Source organism: Acipenser ruthenus, chromosome 41 (genome assembly GCF_902713425.1).
Source record: "Acipenser ruthenus chromosome 41, fAciRut3.2 maternal haplotype, whole genome shotgun sequence".
Taxonomy (NCBI): Eukaryota; Metazoa; Chordata; class Actinopteri; order Acipenseriformes; family Acipenseridae; genus Acipenser; species Acipenser ruthenus.
In genome coordinates, this window is record NC_081229.1 from 5,640,998 (window position 1) to 5,664,053 (window position 23,056).

At 40.9% G+C, this 23,056-nt stretch overlaps 2 protein-coding genes across 3 annotated transcripts in view; both read left to right on the plus strand.

Annotated features, from left to right (window-relative positions):
• Positions 1–1,430: 1,430 nt before the first annotated feature.
• On the plus strand, positions 1,431–19,483 carry LOC117433872 (complement factor B). The gene is made up of 18 exons (XM_059010750.1): positions 1,431–1,569; positions 2,247–2,510; positions 7,836–8,021; positions 8,174–8,347; positions 8,484–8,582; positions 10,046–10,179; positions 10,857–10,998; positions 11,636–11,767; positions 12,079–12,183; positions 12,343–12,480; positions 12,941–13,056; positions 13,568–13,694; positions 13,812–13,962; positions 15,314–15,390; positions 15,607–15,728; positions 17,452–17,584; positions 18,528–18,577; positions 19,206–19,483. The coding sequence occupies exons 1-18, from the start codon at positions 1,509–1,511 to the stop codon at positions 19,398–19,400; spliced, it is 2,406 nt and encodes an 801-aa protein (XP_058866733.1). The 5' UTR covers positions 1,431–1,508; the 3' UTR covers positions 19,401–19,483.
• Positions 19,484–21,477: 1,994 nt separating this feature from the next.
• Positions 21,478–23,056, plus strand: part of LOC117964906 (complement factor B-like) — a 37,471-nt gene continuing 35,892 nt past the window's right edge. For both annotated transcript variants that reach the window (XM_059010751.1, XM_059010752.1), the window contains exon 1: positions 21,478–21,556. In XM_059010751.1, the coding sequence (XP_058866734.1) occupies positions 21,499–21,556 (58 nt within the window). In that variant the 5' untranslated portion in view covers positions 21,478–21,498. The remainder of the gene's footprint in view (positions 21,557–23,056) is intronic.

Genomic DNA, 23,056 nt, shown 5'->3' on the forward strand with positions numbered 1-23,056 from the left:
ATTGCACTTGGATTATAATTGTCTGTCTGTTTATTGAGCACCTGCACACTGTTAACCACTTTGCCACAATTACTCAGAAAGATTTCTGTGTTTTTGCAAACAAAACTAAAAAAGAAAATGGTCTTTGTAGAATTACGAGGCAGCACCATCTAGTGATCTGCCCAGCTGGATCATGTTTCCTTTAGTTTAGAAGAGCAGCTCCTTAACTCACAGAACCTTGATACAGACAAAAGGGCAAGGAAACATGCAATTTACCAAAAAATTAAGAAAATTGCTTTAACACTTTCCACTCGTTTTGTAAAATGCAGACACTCCCTATCTGTTTAAATTTGTACAGGTATCATAACTTTTGAGATGACTCCTTTGTTGGTTACAAGAATGTCTCCCTTTTACAGTAAATGCGATCAATACCAGAGTTATCTGTGTTTACACTGCCGTCTACAGGCAGGACCTTGACCGTACAAACAGTGGGGCTCTATTTACACCCCACCTCCCCCTGCTTGTAAAGGCACAGTCTCTCCTGTAGGGGGGCAGTGTAAGCAGTTTAAACCCAGCCCTGGGTTTCTCCTGTCAAACTGCGCTCTGTTTAAGTACAACTTTTGGTATTCCTAGCCATGTTATATCTCGACTGCAACTTATATAAAATGCTGCAGCTAGAATTTTAACCGGGACTAAGAGATATTTATATAGTGCCTTTCATAGTGGGCCACCATCACAAAGCGCTTTACAGAAGTAGGCACAGTCACTTACAATAGGACATTGATTTAACATCTCATCTGCAGGATGGAGCACAAGGAGGTTAAGTGACAGAGGTGGGATTTGAACCAGTGACCTACTGGTTACAAGGCCTGGACCACACTGCCTCCTTAAAAGCACATTACTCCTGTGCTAGCATCTATGCACTGGTTTTTAGTCCAATTCAGGATAGATTATAAGGTGTTAATATTTAAATGATCTATTAATACCATATATTTCTAGACACTCACTCAGATCACAGAATGCCAGCTTGCTTATTGTCCCACAAATTTAAAAAAAAAACACAGGTGGTAGAGCATTCAGATATAGGGCCTAGCTCTGTAAGGGAAACACCAAGTGTCACTGTTTTTCAGATTAACAAGATTAAAAACACATGTAGCGTTTTTATGCTAAAATGATGTTCCTTGTTTTACTGTTCTATGTGTTTTTCTTGCTTTCCTATTAACATTTGTCTTTTTTATTCATGTGAAGTGTTTTGTGGCAATTTTTTATTGCGAAAGGCACAATATTGAAAATAAAGATTATTATTAGTATTATCATTATTATTGTCAACTTTGGATGTCTACATACATCAAAATGAAGGCCGCTGGCTCAGCTTGTTAATGAGTTACTCTTTGTTAAATATGTTTGTTTGTTTAAAAAAAAACACAAACCCCACTTTCACTAGTGGAGCAGTTGATACAGAACACTTTCACTAGTGGAGCAGTTGATACAGAACACAGACGCACAGACACAAAACACACTGCTCGAGAATGCTGCTCTCACTGTGTGCAGTAATTGGTGGAATTCTAATAACCTTCTCAGTTAACGAAGGTAAGAGTCTTACTTTTTTGGTATGTTCGAATCTTGTGACCGCTGTTTAAAATGTATTTGAAATGTAATGTTCCATGGTGAGCACTCTTTTAAAGGGGAGCAGTGATGGTGTTGCTCATGATAACAACAAGTAAGAAGCCGTGCCATGTGGGCAGTACAGTAATCGTATTACATGTGCTAATAAGATGTTAAATCTTGGTCAGCATGCCTTTAAAGCAGGGGTCTCCAGCCCTGGTCCTGGAGAGCTACTGGGTCTTCTGGTTTTCATTTCAGCCGAGCTCTCAGTTACTTAATTGAACAAATCATTGGCTTAATTTCAAGATTAACATGTGTTCCAGATTTTTAACCCTTGATGACGTAAAGACACCTATAAAACCTGCAGGAATGGGGCTCTCCAGGACCAGGGTTGGAGACCCCTACTTTAAAGGGTTCAGTGATAATGTTACAAGAGCTAGAAAGAGGTACAATGGATCTGAAAGTCTGGTTGGCACTCCTTTAAAGGGGGGGGGTGTTTTAAATAATATTGATAGAGCTAATAAGAGGTGAATAAATTGATTTAAAAACCTTGGTTGGCACTCCTTTCTGTATCTGCTTCTTTTAGTTATCACCCTATGTCTCCTTCCCTCTCTCCCCCTCCTCTCTCCCCCTCTCCCCCTCATCCTCCCTCTCACCCTTAGGCCTCTGTTCAGACTTCAGTCCAGACTATGAGGACTATGCTGAGTATGGGAATGAGACCATCTCATGCCCTCTCACTGTGACAATAGAGGGCAACGGTTCGGTCTCCTTCTCAGCAGGGGGCAGTGTGGGCAGCCAGCTCACCTTCCACTGTCCCTCCGGGCACTACCCTTACCCAGTGAGCCGCAGGACGTGCCAGAGCAGCGGGGAGTGGAGCAGGATGAGGTCACCGCAGGGCCGCACTGTCCGGACTGCCAGCTGCAGAGGTGAGACTCAGACACATGGCTGTGCTGAGATCAGGGCTGTGCCTGTACTCAGATGTTCCATGTAATTCCCTTTAAGAAGGTTTTGTCAGCAGGTATAAAAAAATGCCCTTATAAATGCTTCCCGATTTTCATTACATGAGAGTAGCTGGTATTTACTTCATGCTAATATTGGGCTTGGCTTTAATATATGAGTCACCAACATTTCGATGCAAAAGGGCCATCGTCAATATTGTAAACCAGGGTAAACTACGGTGAATGCATAGTATCACCATATACGGTAAATGCATAGTATATAGTTTGCCAGAGTCAAAACACACGTATTTATTAAGTGTTGATTTCAAACAAGAAAAGCTGACCTTCCCTCACCTTTGCAATTGAGTACCAATCAATAGCAACTGACTCCTGCATTGAGTGTTTTATAAGCTGATTTCCTTCTCATCTGGGGCACTGGAATTTTTACTGCAGCACTGCATAAACTGACAATGAAAATATGTTGCAAAACTAGCAAATGCACCCAATTCCTTAAACCGAACTTGCGCTACCGCTGTGGAAACTGGGACATTGTGGCAAAGTGGCTGCTGAGTGAGAACAGGTGCAGAGGTGCTGCAGTGCAGGAATAATCACAACCAGAAACTGGAATCCATTTGGAAAAGGGGTCTTTTATTTTAAATCCCAGTCTAGCGACCACACAATAAACCTCCGGCAATACACACCAAAGTGTAATGCATGGAGGAACAATAATAATGGGTTGCAACCCAAATAATAAACACACGTTATCTGCCCTACTATAATACACACGGTCACCAGTCCGGGTGCGTGCAGTAGTGCTCGTGGTGGGTGATAACAATTTATTAAGTGACTGTGGTGTAGTGCTGGTCCAAGGCGACAGCTCCGGATATGTGTTAGCCGTCTGCTGATTCACAAACAAAGACAATTACTAACGACGACAAACAAACAAAAAACAGGAACACTTTATAATACAGGTGCATTAATTACAGTGTAACTACACTGTAATTACACTGTAACAAGAGTGTATTTAGTAAGTAAATTATGTGTAGTTACAGATAAAATACTATTATCGAAGATGTAATTACACCACAAGCTTACTTCAGTTAACTACATGTATTTTGTCTTAGTTACATGTAGTGTGGTTTAGTTACATTACACCTTCAAGTAAAATGTTGCAACATTTTGTGACCTTAATGATTACATGTTTCTTTATTGTAATTAACATGGTTTATAATAGAACTAAACTAAACTGTTGTTGTTATAACATGGTATTAGTGAGTCATGCCACAATACTGTACACTTCCAAAGGAGTAACAATCATTAGATTATTCTTTACATAAGAGGACAAACCAATATTCATAGAACAAAATGTTTTAGATGGCAACACATTGTCCATATAATGTCAATATAGAATCAGGCGCTCACATCACAAAACAAAAGGAGTAATGTATGCAGTGTATAAAGCTGAGATTCAGAATGTTACACGCTCAGAGAAGACCACAAATGTAAACAAACAGAAGTACCACAGAGTTACAACTTCACTGGTGCAACGTACAACTGGTTTCTAATTTTGTGAGGTAAGAATGATTAAAATCCAATTAAGTACGCTTCGTAAGGCTATACAATTATTATGTTTTTTTATATATAGAAAGATGTCTCATTTGTAATGTTGGTTAGATGTATACACACAAGCAGCAGTTTGTACAACAGTGCTTTTGGCAAAGCTACAGAACAAGGTATTTCAGAACATTTGGCAAAAGGTTTTTCTAGCACAGTACTGTATTTTGCACGTGGGAAACATCATTTTTTGGTCTCTTTCTAATATTCCTCACATTACTCCGAATGTGTTGTATTCCAAACACAGAAACATCAGATTTTTGTGTATTTATGCTAATTGGTGTGCTTACACCATGTTAATACATGTATTGGGCTGGTAATATAATGTAATGTAATTACATGTAAGAAGGAACTCGTGATAATCATATGTTACACTGTAACAAAGGACCACTAAGCCACACTACATGTAGTTAACTGTAAGTAAGCTTGTGGTGTAATTACATATTCGATAATAGGATTTTATCTGTAACTACACATAATTTACTTACTAAATACACTCTTGTTACAGTGTAATTACAGTGTAGTTACACTGTAGTTAATGTACCTGTATTATAAAGTGTTGCCCAAAAAACACTCACAAATACTTGTTTTACTTTTCTCTGGGTCACTCCCTGTCCGTCCAGTTTCTTTGTCTCCAAAAACCAAGCGAAGGAGTAGATTGTGATTCTCTGTCCCCTTTTATGCTATCACGCATGACCCCTTGGTAAATGAGTGCAGCTGTCTCTACACTCTGCAGCTGCTATGTCGTTTCCCTTCCGGGTCAATACGTTCCTGCAACAGAGTCTCGCCTTCTTCCAGACTGACCGACTTCCCGACCCTGGGAAAGAACTGTCAGGTCAGCCCATCCAAAGAACTCTACTTTCTCTACTTAGCGCCCTCACAGGCCAGGAGGGAGATTTACAACCAAGATTCATTATATTTCTGTCACAGACATGTATTGCTAAGGGTTACATAGGATGCATTTCTAAGGAAACCAACGAAAGAGAGGAAAAAAATATATCATAGCAAAAGGATAAAAGAAAGGTTAGACAAATAATCGCTTATAAAATATAATTGAGTTTTAGTTTGATCACGGCAGGTTCTGTATTAAATAACAGATTGTTATTGATTGATAATCAATAATTGTGTAACCAAGGGAAACCGAGGGACTGCATTGTTTTGTGTTGAGTAATTAATAGGGGTGTAATGATTCATTGTGTATCGTGATACTTGAATTACATGCTATATCGTATAATATGTATCGTGATACAGACCAAAAGCACACCCAAGCTCATTGCAGTTCACCGTGTGGTTCTTGGATGAAGAATATGTGTTTTATAATTGGTATGAACACGTATCTTCCCTATCTCATCGAATTTGAGTCTTTTAACAAAATAGTTCATAGATCATTTGATCTTATTATGCATCTGGATCATCACATGTATTGTGAAACATACAGTATTAGGTATCGTATCGTGACATTAGTATATCGGTACACTCCTGTAATTGACACGTTTTATTCCCTTTAATGAATATCTAACTGTCCAACAGAGGGCTATGAAACCCTGTGTGACTCACTGGGCTCCCCAATAGCACTGTTTTAGAAGTGGAGAATCATAATTCAAGGCTCTTATGGGTTTGAAAAGACTGTAATGGCAATCGGTAGCCAGCACCATCTAGTGGTCTGCCACTTTGGATCAAGTTTCCTTTTGTTTTGCTGGCAATACACTATCTGTGCACTAGATGCCACTGGCGCTCACTAATAAAAATACACTTTTTTCTGATCCACACGAATTGTTGGATTTGGCTGAATGTAAAAAACTCCTTCAAATTTGCATTTATGCCAGAATATATATCCCTAATTTGAAGCCTATTTAAAATTTCAAGTTCAGTAGTTCGGGACAAACACCAATCACAAAATGGTTTAGTACAAATATTTATTGTAGAGAATGCGGAGTATGCGATTTTACAGAAAAGTATGCTGTATATACACATTCATTTGGCATCAAACCTAACTTGGTTTGAGGGTTCGCTGCCTGGCCGACTGGACGAGGCTGAGACCCCCATTGATAAAACATAAAAACTGTTATTAAGAAAGGTGGAGATGGGGAGGTGGTGGGTTACGATGAAATCAAAAAGCAAATGAGAGATAAGTGAAGAGGGTATTTATAGTGCTAACAATTTAATTAGCTAATGTGTAAATTGAATGATTCAATTTGGTGATGCAGAGATTGGTGTCTGACCCTCCTCCCGAACTTTAATTATACATTTCATTTGTGATTTTTTTGGTTAATAGTTGCAGGATACAGCAAGGGGAATACTTCTGTCAAACCCTTTATTACACATGGCATCGCCCACTGCTGTTTACTATCATAGCGTGTGTTTAATGTATAGCCTGTCTGTATTTGCTCAAACCCCTAATTGTCCTCATTTGTGTGACCAAACCCATCGAGATAATGGAAATCTCTTGTGTTTTTACTGTTTTATTCCTTTACAATCTTAATCCAGTGAGTTGCGCTTATATGCAAAGTTTTTACCAAGCGCCTTTTCTGCAAGAATGAACTTACATAGTTTATATAAGAGAAACCCTACACACCACAGATTAGTTCATATAAGAGAAACCCTACACACCACAGATTAGTTTATATAAGAGATACCCTACATACCATAGATTAGTTTATATAAGAGATACCCTACACACCACTGATTAGTTTATATAAGAGACACCCTACACACCATAGATTAGTTTATATAAGAGATACCCTACACACCATAGATTAGTTTATATAAGAGATACCCTACACACCATAGATTAGTTTATATAAGAGATACCCTACACACCACAGATTAGTTTATATAAGAGATACCCTACACACCACTGATTAGTTTATATAAGAGATACCCTACACACCACAGATTAGTTTATATAAGAGATACCCTACACACCATAGATTAGTTTATATAAGAGACACCCTACACACCACAGATTAGTTTATATAAGAGATACCCTACACACCACAGATTAGTTTATATAAGAGACACCCTACACACCACTGATTAGTTTATATAAGAGATACCCTACACACCACAGATTAGTTTATATAAGAGACACCCTACACACCATAGATTAGTTTATATAAGAGATACCCTACACGCCATAGATTAGTTTATATAAGAGATACCCTAAACACCACAGATTAGTTTATATAAGAGATACCCTACACACCACTGATTAGTTTATATAAGAGACACCCTACACACCACAGATTAGTTTATATAAGAGATACCCTACACACCACAGATTAGTTTATATAAGAGACACCCTACACACCATAGATTAGTTTATATAAGAGATACCCTACACACCACAGATTAGTTTATATAAGAGACACCCTACACACCATAGATTAGTTTATATAAGAGATACCCTACACACCACTGATTAGTTTATATAAGAGACACCCTACACACCATAGATTAGTTTATATAAGAGATACCCTACACACCACAGATTAGTTTATATAAGAGAAACCCTACACACCACAGATTAGTTTATATCTTACAAAGTAAATGGGCCAGTAAAAGCAGCTATGACAATGAGATTTGAAGCTGCTCGCTCTTTTGTTCACAGATTCAGGTACAGCAGTTCATATTTGCACTTGGTTACAGTTTCTTCTTGGGGGTTTGGTTTCTAACCTCCCCATGCTGCATGTGTTTCAGAGCTGCGCTGCCCCCCCCAGCTGTCCTTTGAGAACGGGCTCTTCTTCCCTCGCCAGGCCTCCTTCGCCCCGGGGGAGACGCTGCACTTCGAGTGCCAGACGGGATCCACCCTGCGAGGGTCCGCCATCCGAAACTGCACCCACAGGGGGACGTGGACTGGGCACACCCCCGTCTGTGAGGATGGAGGTGAGGGGGGGGGGGAGAGAGAGGAAAGAGAGGAAAGTCTCTGAGGAATTGAGGTGAAGGGGCGACACCTCCGTCTCTGAGGAGGGAGGTGGGATGTTGTGTTGTTGTATTTGTGTTGTTGTGTAAACTCTGCTCTGCTCTGTTGTTCTCAGTGAATGACTGTCCTGACCCTGGGATCCCTGTGGCCTCTCTGAAAACGGGTTCTCGGTACTCCGTGGGGGACCGGGTTCAGTACCGCTGCCAGAGCGGACTGGTTCTGATCGGGTCCAAAGAAAGGGAGTGCCTGGAGAGAGGAGAGTGGAGCGGAACAGAACCAGCCTGCTACTGTGAGTATTGACACACCCTCCGCTCCATTCCTCCCCCCTCCCACTTCCATCTCTCCCCCTCCCTCCCCTCCCCTCCCCTCAACCTTATTTCAGTGCCCACCCCCCCGTCTCACCTGTGTCTTTATTTTCTCTCCAGCAAGGTTCGTGTTTGACTCCCCTGAGGAAGTTGCCTCTTTCTTCGGATCCTCTCTTTCTGCAGTGATGGACGTCTCGACCTCAGACAAGCCACAGCATGGTACAGACAGACACACAGACAGAGAGAGACACAGACACACAGACAGAGAGACAGACAGACAGACAGATAGACAGACAAAGAGACAGAGAGGCAGTGAGACAGACAAACAGACAGACAGGCAGGTAGGCAGACAGACAGAGACAGATAGACAGCTGGCTCTTACTCTCCCCTAACCCTTCTCTCTCCCTCCTCTCACTCCCCCTCTTCTTCTCACCCCTGCGCTCCTCTCTCCTTCCCATCTGTCTCTGTCCTCTCTACATCTCTTTCCCCCTCTCCTCTCTGATCTCCATATCTCCCTCCCCTCTTTCCACTCTCTATGCCCTTCAGGTATAGTAAGCAAACTTGTTAAATTTGCAGACGACACAAAAATAGGAGGAGCGGCAAACACTGTTGAAGCAGCAAAGGTCATTCAAAATGATCTAGACAGCATTCAGAACTGGGCAGACACATGGCAAATGACATTTAATAAACAAAAGTGTAAAGTATTGCACGCAGGCAATAAAAATGTGCATTATAAATATCATTTGGGAGATACTGAAATTGAAGAAGGAATCTATGAAAAAGACCTAGGAGTTTATGTTGACTCAGAAATGTCTTCATCTAGACAATGTGGGGAAGCTATAAAAAAGCCAACAAGATACTCAGATATATTGTGAGAAGTGTTGAATTTAAATCAAGGGAAGTAATGTTAAAACTTTACAATGCATTAGTAAGACCTCAGCTGGAATATTGTGTTCAGTTCTGGTCACCTCGTTACAAAAAGGATATTGCTGATGTAGAAATAGTGCAAAGAAGAGCAACCAGAATTATCCCGGGTTTAAAAGGCATGTCGTATGCAGACAGGCTAAAAGAATCAAATCTATTCAGTCTTGAACAAAGAAGACTATGCGGTGATCTGATTCAAGCATTCAAAATCCTAAAAGGTATAGACAATGTCGACCTAGGGGACTTTTTGACCTGAAAAAAGAAACAAGGACCAGGGGTCACAAATGGAGATTAGATAAAGGGGCATTCAGAACAGAAAATAGGAGGCACTTTTTTACATAGAGAATTGTGAGGGTCTGAAACCAACTCCCCAGTAATGTTGTTAAAGCTGACACCCTGGGATCCTTCAAGAAGCTGCTTGATGAGATTCTGGGATCAATAAGCTACTAACAACCAAACAAGCAAGATGGGCTGAATGGCCTCCTCTCGTTTGTAAACTTTCTTATGTTCTTATGTTCTTTACCCCCTCCCTCCCTCTCTCCCTCCCCTCTCTCTTTACCTTCTGCCCTTCTCCCCCTCTCTCTGTGCCTCCAATATAGAGAATATATATTATTTTCCTAGCTCTCAAATATAGATTTGTTGTTGTTTGGTTTATTTCTATGTTTGAACGTGAAACTATAAGAAACTAACTCAGATGTGGTTTTGCATTATGACTCTGATCGAGTGTTTTAAAGCCGCGAATGTCTCTTTGTGTTCAGCGTCGTACGGCAGGAGGGTGCAGATCACAGATGACGGGAAGCTCAACATTTATATCCTGCTGGATGCATCGGGCAGCATCAGCACAAAGGACTTTAAAGAGGCAAAGAACGCCACCATCAGCCTCATAGAGAAAGTATGAACTTTAAATGACACTACCCTTAGTAAAGAGTACCACAGTGAAAGCAAAGCAAAGTGTAATGAAGCATTGGTAAGCACTGTGCAGCACAGAGCGCTATGTTAAACCACACTATAAACCATGGTAAACTAACTCTTAGAAAAGATTTCCACAGTAAAAGCACAGCAAAGTGGATCAAAGCTCATTGAAAGCATGGCAAAGCACAGGTAAGGAGTGTTAAGCACAGAGAGGTATGGTAAACCATGTCAACGAATACAGCAAACCACTATTAGTTTATTTAGTGAAAAGACAGTGGTCTTGTACCATAAGAGATGGGGAAAAGGGGTCAACTGGACAGATTCACTTCTGTTAGTTTATGTAATTGGAAACTATTTGAAGCTACTTTAACATAATAATCTTGTTGAATCACTTGATTAACTCTGTCTTTCTGTATGTGTGTTTCTATTTGTATTCGTGTGTTTGTCTGTGTCTGCGTCTGTTTGCCTTTGTGTATGTCTGTGCCTGTCTGTGCATGTATCTGTTTGCGTGTCTGTGTGTGTCTGTCTCTGTGTGTGTGTGTGTGTCTGTGTCTGGCTGTCTGTGTACCTGTATCTGTGTTTGTGCCTGTGTGTGTGCCTGCGTGTCTGTGTCTGGGTGTGTCTCTCTGTGTGTCTGTGCCTGTGTGTGTCTTGCAGTTAGACACGTACGAAGTCAGAATGAACTTCGAGATCATTTCCTATGCTTCTGAAGTGAAAGAGATTGTTTCCATGATGGATCCTGTGGTCAGTACTGACATGGACTCTGTGTTGGAGCTGCTGTCTGATTTCAAACACTTAGGTATGGGGGCATTACTGAACAATCGGCATGTCTTTTTCATTCATTTTTACACTTTGCATTTGCTTCAATCATTCAGAGGGGTTGTGGGTTGTGTTGCCCATCCAATAGGGCAGCAGTGTGGAGCAGTGGTTAGGGCTCTGGACTCTTGACTGGAGGGTTGTTGGTTCAATCCCAGGTGGGGGGACACTGCTGCTGTACTCTTGAGCAAGGTACTTTACCTAGATTGCTCCAGTAAAATCCCAACTGTATAAATGTGTAATCTCTGATCTCTTGTAACAATTGTAAGATGCCCTGGATAAGGGTGTCTGCTAAGAAATAAATAATAATAATACTATTGAGTTCTTAACAATTTTCTCTAAATCTGGATTACTGCTTCTAGCTTGTCTGGACAATCGTAAGTGCTGAACAGTCAAATCAAATCATATGATCTCTCTCTCTCTCCCCCCCCCCCCCCCTCCTTACCTCTTTCTCTCTGAGACTTCTTTTTAGACATCATAAAGAAGGAATTATATTATATATTGCAATGTCAAACTGAACAGGATTGCAGGATGCCATCTTTCTGTCTGAAGCTTTAAAGAAACTACACTCTCCCAGTAGAAATAAATGAATGTTGAATTATTTCTGTATTTCCTCTCAGAGCACGTCGGTAAAACTGGTACGAACCTGAGAGCCGCGCTGGAGAAGGTGTACGAGACGATGGCTTTTCTGAAACAAAGAGAACCAAAGCTGTTCAACGAAACCAGACACGTCCTTCTCATCTTAACAGATGGTATCATCATTGTCAGCAATATTATTATCATCATCATTATTATCATTTCATTTCAACAGGTTCTATATAAACAGATTACATACCTTAATATCAGATCAGCGCCTGTTTTATATTTAAATTTAATTACTTATAAGTGTTTGGTGGCTACCTCTGATCAAGTTGATTATTATTATTATTATTATTATTATTATTATTATTATTATTATTATTATTATTATTATTCTTTTGTAATTGTAAGAAGCAAATTAGGCTAACAGACAGACAGACAGACAGACAGAAAGACAGACGGGCTGGCTGTGTTGTCCCCGCAGGTAAATCCAATACTGGTGGGAATCCATTACCAGCACTGTCCAAAATCAGATCCCTGCTGGGGATTGAAAAAGGACGAGACTCCAACAAACGGGATGATTATTTAGGTAAGACCTCGACCGCAAAGTCTGTCACAGCTTCATCACCTGAAACATGCGCTTACCTCTTATTAGCTTTATGAGCATTTTTACTGTAGACCTTTGAAGGAGTGCTAACCAAGGATCCCCTACCACTCTCCTTCTCCTCTCCCCTCCCCTCTGTTTCAGATGTCTATGTGTTCGGGGTGGGGGATAATGTGGACCAGGAGGAGCTCAATTCCATGGCGTCTAAGAAATCTAAAGAGAAACACGTGTTCCTGCTGAAGGACAACCAGGACCTGCGGCGGGTCTTTGACGAAATGATCCGTAAGAGACGAGTGGGGATTGGAACAAGGCTTTCATAGCAGTTTGATTCATTCCTAGTTTTACTATGAGATTAATCAGACACACCTGAGCTGGTTACCTGTACACTGGAGCTAATCAGACTCGTAGTAAAACCTGGAATGGATGACACTGCTATGCAATAATGTTCCCATCCCTGTAGGTCTCCCCCCTACAATCATTACTTATTTCTCTTTTCCCTTCTCTATTTCTCTCCCATTCCTCCCTCCCACTCCCTCTATTCTCTAACCCCTCTGTTCATCCCTACTACTTTTCTCCTCCTCCATCTCCCTCTCTATCTCTCTCCTTTCCCCTATCTTTCCTCCTACTTTCCTCTCCCATCTTCTTCCTCTCACCCTCTTCCTACTTTATCTTCTCTTTGCCCTCTCTCCTTCTCCCTCCTTCCCACACCCATCTCTCTCCTTTCTCTCCCTCCACCCTCTAGAGGACAGCTCCTCCAGTGTGTGTGGGATTGCTCGTGACGTCACAGCCAAGTCGGCAGGAGACTCCAAGCACTTTGGCAACATGACTCACCCCTGGCACGTGCAGGTCCACATCCCTGTAAGTACCTCCCTTTAACTGCTGCTTTTCTGTCTGCAGATTTGTATTTTTTGCTGTTGTAAGGTGTGTGTGTGTGTGGGGGGGGGTTACTAGACTCATGAGGCTAAGACAAATCTTTTTTTGTTGTCCTTGGTGCAGACTTTAAAATATACTTTATTCAATACTTCTTCCAACCATTGTGCAGGATAACCCTGAGAAAATTGCACAGTAATTGTGCAGTCTCCTCCATGCTTTTCCCATAGTTATACCATGAATTTACCACATTTTTGCCATGTTTATCAATATGCTTTACCATACCTGTCTGTGCTTTACAATGCTTACCTATGCTTTACCATTCTTTCAGTATGCTTTGTTATACTTTACCATGCCTTCTCTGTGCTTTACTACACTTTACCATGCTTTCACTATGGACAACATTTATAACAGAGCTTCATAATGAAATCGTTCCCACACTCCCTTACCTTCCTGTTTTGAGATCCTCATCCCAGGTCTATATTCATTTCATTCCCAGCAACACATAGAGAGTGTGGGCGCCAAATGTATGGGCTCCATATTGTCAGAGAATTGGGTTCTGACGGCCGCGCATTGCTTCAGAGAATACGATGTGCAGAACCCAGAGAAAGTCTCCATTACCCACGGTAAGCTATAAATGTTAATTAACATTAACTGCTACCCCCACCTAGCCCCTGTGTGTCTGACAGTCTCTTCACATCAAGCCCCTGTGTGTCTGACAGTCTCATTCTTGTCTTGTAAAGGAGGTGATGTGGGTGTCAACGCTGCTTCTATTGAAATGCACCATGAGTACAAGGTCAGAGCTCTGCAGTCGAGGGGCATCAAGGAGTTTTACGATTATGACATCGCGTTAATTAAACTCAAAAACAAAATCAAGATATCGGAGAAAGTCAGGTAAGATGTCATGGAGAAATACTGACGAAGGCACTAGCTGAAATGCTTGTCTGCTTGACTCAGTTCCTTCTAGTGTCAGTAACACTGATGAAGGCACTAGCTGAAATGCTTGTCTGCTTGACTCAGTTTCAGTAACACTGATGAAGGCACTCGCTGAAACGCTTGTCTTCTTGACTCAGGTTCTTCGTGTCAGTAACACTGATGAAGGCACTAGCTGAAACGCTTGTCTGCTTGACTCAGTTTCTTCTAGTTTCAGTAACACTGATGAAGGCACTCGCTGAAACGCTTGTCTGCTTGACCCAGGTTCTTCGTGTCAGTAACACTGATGAAGGCACTAGCTGAAATGCTTGTCTGCTTGACTCAGTTTCAGTAACACTGATGAAGGCACTAGCTGAAATGCTTGTCTGCTTGACTCAGTTTCAGTAACACTGATGAAGGCACTCGCTGAAACGCTTGTCTTCTTGACTCAGTTTCTTCTAGTGTCAGTAACACTGATGAAGGCACTAGCTGAAACGCTTGTATGCTTGACTCAGTTTCTTCTAGTTTCAGTAACACTGATGAAGGCACTCGCTGAAACGCTTGTCTTCTTGACTCAGGTTCTTCGTGTCAGTAACACTGATGAAGGCACTAGCTGAAACGCTTGTCTGCTTGACCCAGGTTCTTCGTGTCAGTAACACTGATGAAGGCACTAGCTGAAATGCTTGTCTGCTTGACTCAGTTTCTGTAACACTGATGAAGGCTCTAGCTGAAACGCTTGTCTGCTTGACTCAGTTTCTTCTAGTTTCAGTAACACTGATGAAGGCACTCGCTGAAACGCTTGTCTGCTTGACTCAGTTTCTTCTAGTTTCAGTAACACTGATGAAGGCACTCGCTGAAACGCTTGTCTGCTTGACTCAGTTTCTTCTAGTTTCAGTAACACTGATGAAGGCAATAGCTGAAATGCTTGTCTGCTTGACCCAGGTTCTTCGTGTCAGTAACACTGATGAAGGCACTCGCTGAAACGCTTGTCTGCTTGACCCAGGTTCTTCGTGTCAGTAACACTGATGAAGGCACTAGCTGAAACGCTTGTCTGCTTGACTCAGTTTCAGTAACACTGATGAAGGCACAAGCTGAAACGCTTGTCTGCTTGACCCAGGTTCTTCGTGTCAGTAACACTGATGAAGGCACTAGCTGAAACGCTTGTCTGCTTGACCCAGGTTCTTCGTGTCAGTAACACTGATGAAGGCACTAGCTGAAACGCTTGTCTGCTTGACTCAGGTTCTTCGTGTCAGTAACACTGATGAAGGCACTAGCTGAAACGCTGGTCTGCTTGATGAAGCTCTTAGTTAATTTCTCTTTGCCTTGATTTCAGACCCATTTGTTTGCCATGCACTCAAGCAGCAACGCGCGCACTGAAGAAAGTCTCCACAGCAACGTGCCAGGATCACGGTGAGAGGGGCTTCATTCTATTTATTTAACCAGGAATAAACCCTTTCTCTCTTCTTTCCTTCCTGTCCTTCTTTCCCTTTCTTCTTTCCTTCGCATGCTTTCTCTCTTTATTCCTTATTTCCTTCCTTCATTTTCAACCTCCATCTCTCCTGCTCTTTTTCCTTCCTTCCATGCTCCCAGTTCTTTATTAAGCGCACCTTCCAATTGTCTCCCCAGAGAACGAGCTCTTGAATCGGAACGAGGTCCTGTCAGGATTTATATCTGAGGAGAAGAACAAGAAAGAACAGGATCAAAAGATTACGGACAAGAAGACGACCTATATTCAACATGGAGACAAGGTGAGACTGCCCCCTGCAGGTGAGACGTGTCTTTACAAGCAGGGGGAAGGGGTAGTGTAGATAGAGCCCAGTTCGACAGGAGCTGAGAGACCCACATGAGGGTTTGAACTGCTTTGATTGAGACCATAGGGGTGTTTTTAACTTATTTGAAATAGTTACAAGATGTGTGATGACAAGTGAATCTAAACAACAACAACAACAGGGCTTGAAATGAACATTTTAGTGGCCCAGTATAATGTTAATTGACAGTTCACCAAAAATGCAGAGTTTGTGTTACAGTTTATGTTTAATATATTAAATAAGGGAACAAGAGAAACTGCAAAAACAAGCAACTATTGGGATATGTAAAAAATTACATAAATTGTGACCATTGATCAGGTCATAAAGAGTCCGAAAAACTATAAAACTAAACCACGTTTCAGTGTGGGACTAATTTCTCAGTATGTCCCCCCTTGACTGCTAGCTTGCAATTTGCTATTTGTCACTCTGAGACAGACCATGTCTTCTTGCTCTTCTTGTTGAAAATGCCACATACTAAACCTGTAAGCTGACCCATCCTAAATTAATCAGTTACAAAGTACTTTTTTTTTAATCTTCATCACTAAAAAGCTGATTTTATTCTATCATTCTATTCGACACGTTTCATTAATAGCTTGTGGCAAAGTGGTTCGTAGTGCACAGGTGCAGTGGTGATGCGGTGCTCAGGAATGAGAGACACAAGACAGTTCACGGTGAAAAAGCAGCTCTTTATTTGCTGACAAATAATAATACCTGGCTCTACACAACGATGTGTATCGCCCGGGCAAACCACGGGGTTCAGTCCCGAAATAATAATAGACTAAACAAGACACACACAGACACAACACAGCCACAAGTCCAGAGTGAGTGCTCTTAGTGAAAGTGGTGATTTACAGGTTTATTTGTGTATTATTATTATTTATTTCTTAGCCGACGCCCTTATCCAGGGCGACTTACAATTGTTACAAGATATTACATTATTTTTTTACATACAGTTACCCAGCAATCTAGGTAAAGTACCTTGCTCAAGGGTACAGCAGCAGAGTCCCCCACCTGGGATTGAACCCACAACCCTCAAAACAAAACACTTAACACAGAAGTTAATTACTTTCATTTCCCAAACGGGTCCTTTCAGTAACCATATCGAAGGAACAGATTACATAGTCTCACCCCCTGTTATACCCTTAGTCATGCCCCCTGTGATAGCTAGTTCAATCACGTCTCCTCAAATCCATGACTGACACATCGCGTACTGCATTAGGGGGATGACTTCGGGCATTGTGACTCCGCCCCCTTCCAGTACGAGGAACACTGTTCCTGTTATACAGCGCCCTCACAGGTCAGGAGGGAGATTGTTAACTAGGATTAATTTGCTCTCTGTCACATAGCTATAGCCATAAACTGAACAGTTGTATAAATTCAATTACAGAATATTATTGCAGTAATTATTTTAAAACAGCAGGCATTCATATATTTGCAACAACTATAATAAACAATAGAATCGTAAAAGCAGCACTCCATGTGCGATATTTTCCTTTTAAGACAAGTACATTGACAGTATATTTGAAATATGACTTTGCTCACTATACTAGCCTTTCACATTTCTTTGGAGGACTGGGTTCCAATCAGCAGTGCTAAGTGGCGCTAGTGAGGTCATGTTAATGCACTAGACCAGCCTTTCACCTTCTCTGTGTTGTGGTTGCAGCTCTGTGCCTGTGTCGAGAAGGCGATGGAGGCACGCATTTATGAAAATGTGACGAGAGTTTCTGAAGTTGTGACGGACAGATTCCTGTGCACTGGAGGATCAAGTCTGTTTAAGGAGTCGATAACTTGTAAAGGTAAGTGATCTTAAATCAATCGGTTTAGTTAATTTCTCTCCCAAAGGACAAGGGGTCAAAAAAAATGTGAATTTTGCCTATAAGTAGGTTTGCTACTTTTCGATTTTAATTAAAAAGGTAAAAAGGGGTTTCTCTAAATGAGACGTTTCTCAATGGCATAAAAAAAGTCTGGGGTTTTTCCAGGGCTCCCAAGTGGCGCATCCAGCAAAGGCAGGATGCGCTCTATAGTCTGGACGTCATGAGTTCGAGTCCAGGCTATTCCACAGCTGACCGTGGACGGGAGCTCCCAGGAGGCGGTGCACAATTGGCGGAGCGTGGCCCGGGGGGAGGGGGGGTTAGGTCGGCCAGGGTGTCCTTGGCTCACAGCACACCAGCGACCCCTGTAGTCTGGCCGGGCGCCTGCGAGGTTTTCTTAAGGATAAAAATCAATTTCACCCATGCTCTGCTTGAATTGAAAAATAAAGATCAAAAAAAAAAAAAGGTAAATTCTTCAAAAAATAAACGTCGATATTAATCGTAGTTTTGGCCAAAAAATAAAAATCGAATAGTAGCAAGCCTATAAGTGATGGCCAGAAATGACATTTTTCTTATTGAAGCCGTTTCTTTAATGCAACTACCACATGGACATGAACCTATCCAAGTGTATCAAATCCTATGCAGGCCCACTTGTCCAATTTTTCTCATTTAAAGGTTCCTACTTTACCTCTGTTTTATAATTTGAGCGCCATCTTTAACTAACTTCAGTCTTCAGTGTATTCAGCAAAACACTGAACTGTCCAATTCGAATTACGCCACCTGATATTGTACTGATGAGGATTGTAGGACACTGTACGTCTGTCTGCAGCGTTAATGATAGTAAATTCTGGAAGAATGTAGTAAACTAACACAGACACCAAGAAGGAATGATATTGTAGTGTCTCTCCTCCCTTGTCCTTTCTTTTAGGCGATTCCGGTGGTTCTCTATTTATTCAGAAGAAGCGCAGATATTTCCAGGTAAAATCAATTCTCTCTTTCTATATGTATTTTCACTTTCAACGTAAATTACTTAGATTTCCAATATCTCATAAACCATTTCAGTTGGGAACTTCATATTTTCAGTGTTGTGTAAACTTTTCATTCAAACTCTAACAACACCCTTCACTTTGACCTGTGCCCTAAGATGGCCAGCATACTGGGGTCATGTGACTTTGTTTTCCTAGCGCTTTGAGATACTGCCTTCATATTCAGTACACAGCTGTATTCCGTGATTCTCTCATTCAAGTTTGATTGTGGGTGGCGTACAAGAGGAATGAACCCTTCCATGACAATTATTTTACGAAACTTGTTAAAGTAATTCCCCTCAATACAGCTGCTGAATCTTTAGACGCACCTTCCTTTACTTGTTATATATACACTCCTCAAGCGCACATGGAGTGCTGCTGTGTTTATTTCACTTAGCAGGATAGACGACCCTTCGGGGGCTCGTCCGGGTTATTCAGCCTCATCCTCATTACTGGAGTAACTCCTGAACAGCACCTTCATGCTGTGTGTCTATTGGTTTTGAGATAACGCTTATTCTTCATTGAACTTGACTGTATAATGACAGTGGTATTTAGAATGCAATTCCCCTCCTCGTCTGTAGGTGGGAGTCATAAGCTGGGGCACCATGGATGTGTGCGACCTGAGAGACACGCCCCCCGCCAACGCACGAGACTTCCACATCAGCATCTTCAAAGTGTTGCCGTGGCTACAGAAGCACTTGGCCAGCGACATCGACTTCCTGCCGAAAACGGAACTTAAGGAAGGGGAGGAGCTTATCTCCATGTGTGAGAAATAGATGCTCGGGTCTCCATAGGAAATTTTCTGCAATGCGTGTTTAATTTATGGAATTTTAATCAATTAAAATATTATATTAAAATACAGTGACACCCATTTATTGACTCAGTATGCTATTGCTGTTCACCTGAGAAGTTGCATGGAGTAAATGTTGATTTTATATTAAACGTTTTCCCCCTATGTCCCCTTACCTTTTAATAATGTTTGCAATAATTCAGAGTGCAGTAATTCAATTACTCAACTATTAGTATTATTGTAGTTTTATTTTTTAATTGAAGGTGCTTTCCTGAGTTCAGGATCTGCTCTGCAGTTCTAGTTACTGCTGTAGATATGGAGGCTGGATCTGAAAAAGTATCTTTATATGTGGGACCCTCCCTATGTGTCTGTTGCTTTAATGAAACTAAACACTGGAAGAATGTAGTAAACTAACACAGACACCAAGAAGGAATTCTATTAAAGCATCAAACTGAACAGGATTGCGAGACACTGTCTGTCTTCAGCTATATGGAACAAACTTTTCCCGTAGTTATACTCTGCATTTACCACAGTTTACCCTGGTTTGCCATGTTTTTAATATGTTTTACCATACCTCACTGCTTTCTAATGCTTATCTATGCTTTTGCATGTTTTCACAGTGCTTTATTACACTTTGCTGTGCTCTTACAAGGGGAAGAACATAGTAAACTAACCCAGACACCAAGAAGGAGGAGTTATATATTGCTCGTGTCAAACTGGGTTATTGCAGACTGTGGTTACAGAAGTTTGTCCTCTGAAAGTTTATCTAACTTTTTCAAGGCAGAGCAGAGGTTATTTAAACAGTTTATTTAAACAAGAATTCTGGCAATTTTTGCTGCAGCTGATAAAAAAAATAGGGGATAGAAATGTTTCTCAAAATGCTGTTTTTATGTCTAGTAGTGGATTCTTAGGTTCTGTTTGACTGGTTCTAGGTTCTGTTGCTCCTTCAATATTGAGTTATTATAATTTTGTCTTAATCTGTGTTTACCTGGCTTTGAGCTGATTTGAGCTTGTCTGCAGAATCCTAAATGCCGGGCTCTGAACACCTTTCCTCATTCCATTCCAATCATGTGCTGATGTGTCTTTTCAACCAGCCCCCCTATCTACTCTAAATCTATCAAACTACAGAAAATAATTCAGCTTTCAGGAAAAAAAAGCCATTAGTTTAAATAACAGTGGTAAGAAAGATTGTTCTATTTTGCATGTACACACAGGCTTGTCAATATGCAAATCAGAAGTTTGCTTAGATTTTGTCAGCAAAGTCCACACAGCCATTTCCTGGAAACTGTTTACAGACAGCAGGGTTTCCCAACATCCTGAATCCTATGTTTGCACAGGCAAAAACAAACCAACAATGCGGCTCCATACATTTAATAGCGAGATTCCAACACAGAGACACTGTCAAGCAAAGACAGACACACAGACACTGTCACGCAAGACAGAGATACACAGACACTCACGCAAAGACAGAGATACACAGACACTGTCACGCAAAGACAAAGATACACACACTGTCACGCAAAGACAGACACACAGACACTATCACGCAAGACAGAGATACACAGACACTGTCATGAAAAGACAGACACCAGACACTGTCACGCAGAGACACACAATCTACAGTGTGGGGGTGTCAGGATGTGGGGTCCTAGTTTCTGCTGCTCATGGAGGGTGAATCTACAGCGTGGGGGGGTCAGTTTGTAGGTATTTGTATTTTTGTTGATGTAAAAGAAACCAGTTATTTTTTGTAGGTCACTTACTGTATGACACCACGCAGTTCTGTCTTTACCAGGGGAGACATATGGGGACCGCTCGAGCGCTATATATATATATAATTTTATTATTATTATTTTTTTAACAATATATAGATATTGAGACCTCCCACACATTAGGAGAGGCAATACAATGACTGGAGGAAATCAATAAAAAGGTCAAACTGAGTTATTTGTTTATCTTTCTGTGTAACATTCCTCTGTGATAATAAAAAAGTTTGTTTGAGTTTGGGTTAATAAATGATAAGGAGTGGGATATATGTTGCCTGATTACTTGTAGATTTCATCAGTTCTGCAGTCCCGCAGTTCACAATGCTGGCTGTACCGTGGATATTCACAGTTTTAACTCTGCTTCTATGCACAGATGCAAGTAAGTGTGTTTCATTGATCTCTTTTCCATATCTATATCTAATCTATCTATCTATATATATACCATACAATACATATTGTTTTATGTATTCAGACTATGGGTAACATTTTATTTTTGATGGCATAAATAAATAAAAATGTCATTGATACAGAATGTACCCTTTCAGTGAAGTTCTGTTACATGTGCTGCTACCTGTAGGGGTTAACTGTAAATCCAATACAGTCTAGTCTAGTGATCTTAAACTGCAGTTACAATGTAATTGTAACTGCAGTTGATAAAGGAGCATTCAAAACAGAAAACAAGAGGCATTTTTACACAGAGAATTGTGAGGGTCTGGAACCAACTCCCCAGTAATGTTGTTGAAGCGGACACCCTGGGATCCTTTATGTGATTCTGAGATCAATAAGCTACTAACAACCAAACGAGCAAGATGGGCTGAATGGCCTCCTCCTGTTTGTAAACTTTCTTATGTTCTCATGTTCTTAAAAACCAGGAGGGACACTGGCCCTCCAGGACCAGGATTGGAACCCCCTGATATACAGGAACACAGTTACAATGTAATTCTAGTACAGTCTAGTCTAGTGATCTCAAACTGCAGTTACAATGTAATTCTAGAATAGTCTAGAGATCTTGTTTGGTGAAACATCATTTTTTTTAACATTAGATGTCGTTTGATTGCTTGTAGTTATGACTGCGGAGCAACTTTCACTCTGTGTACATTCATTTATTGGACCTTTACAGTTTCCATAATTTTCTTTTGTATATTTAAAGCTATTTTAAGCATAGCCTACCTAAATATAACACATACCTGGTGACTATAGAAATATATTAACATAGAAGAAATTGTTCCATATGAGAAGAAGCCAACCAGCTCCAAATACACCTGCCTTGTACTCTTCATATATCCCAGACTGTCTGAGAATGTACATGTCATGTGCTGTGCCAGGATAGCTGCTTCCTGTTACGAAAGATATGTTCTGTATCCTGGTGGTGGTGACAGTGTTACATGGGTGCAATCAATAGCCTCCAATACATATGGAAAGCCAGACACTTAGTAAAAATGCCACTTTTATATCATGGAGAGCATCTTTCTCTGGAATGATAAATATAATTGCATGTGTACTGCCAGAATATGCCTCCCTGACATAATTTGCTACCAGTAGTAATTTGTGACAGATATACAGTGGCTCTCAAAAGTATTCACCCACCTTGGACTTTTCCACATTTTATTGTGTTACAACATGGAATCAGAATGGATTTAATTAGGAGTTTTTGCCACTGATCAACACAAAAAAAGTCCATAATGTCAAAGTGAAAAATAAAATCTACAAATTGTTCTAAATTAATTACAAATACAAAACAGAAAATAATTGATTGCATAAGTATTCATCCCCTTGAGTCAATATTTGGTAGAGGCACCTTTGGTAGCAGTTACAGCTATGAGTCTATTTGGATAAGTCTCTACCAGCTTTGCACATCTGGACACTGCAATTTTTACAA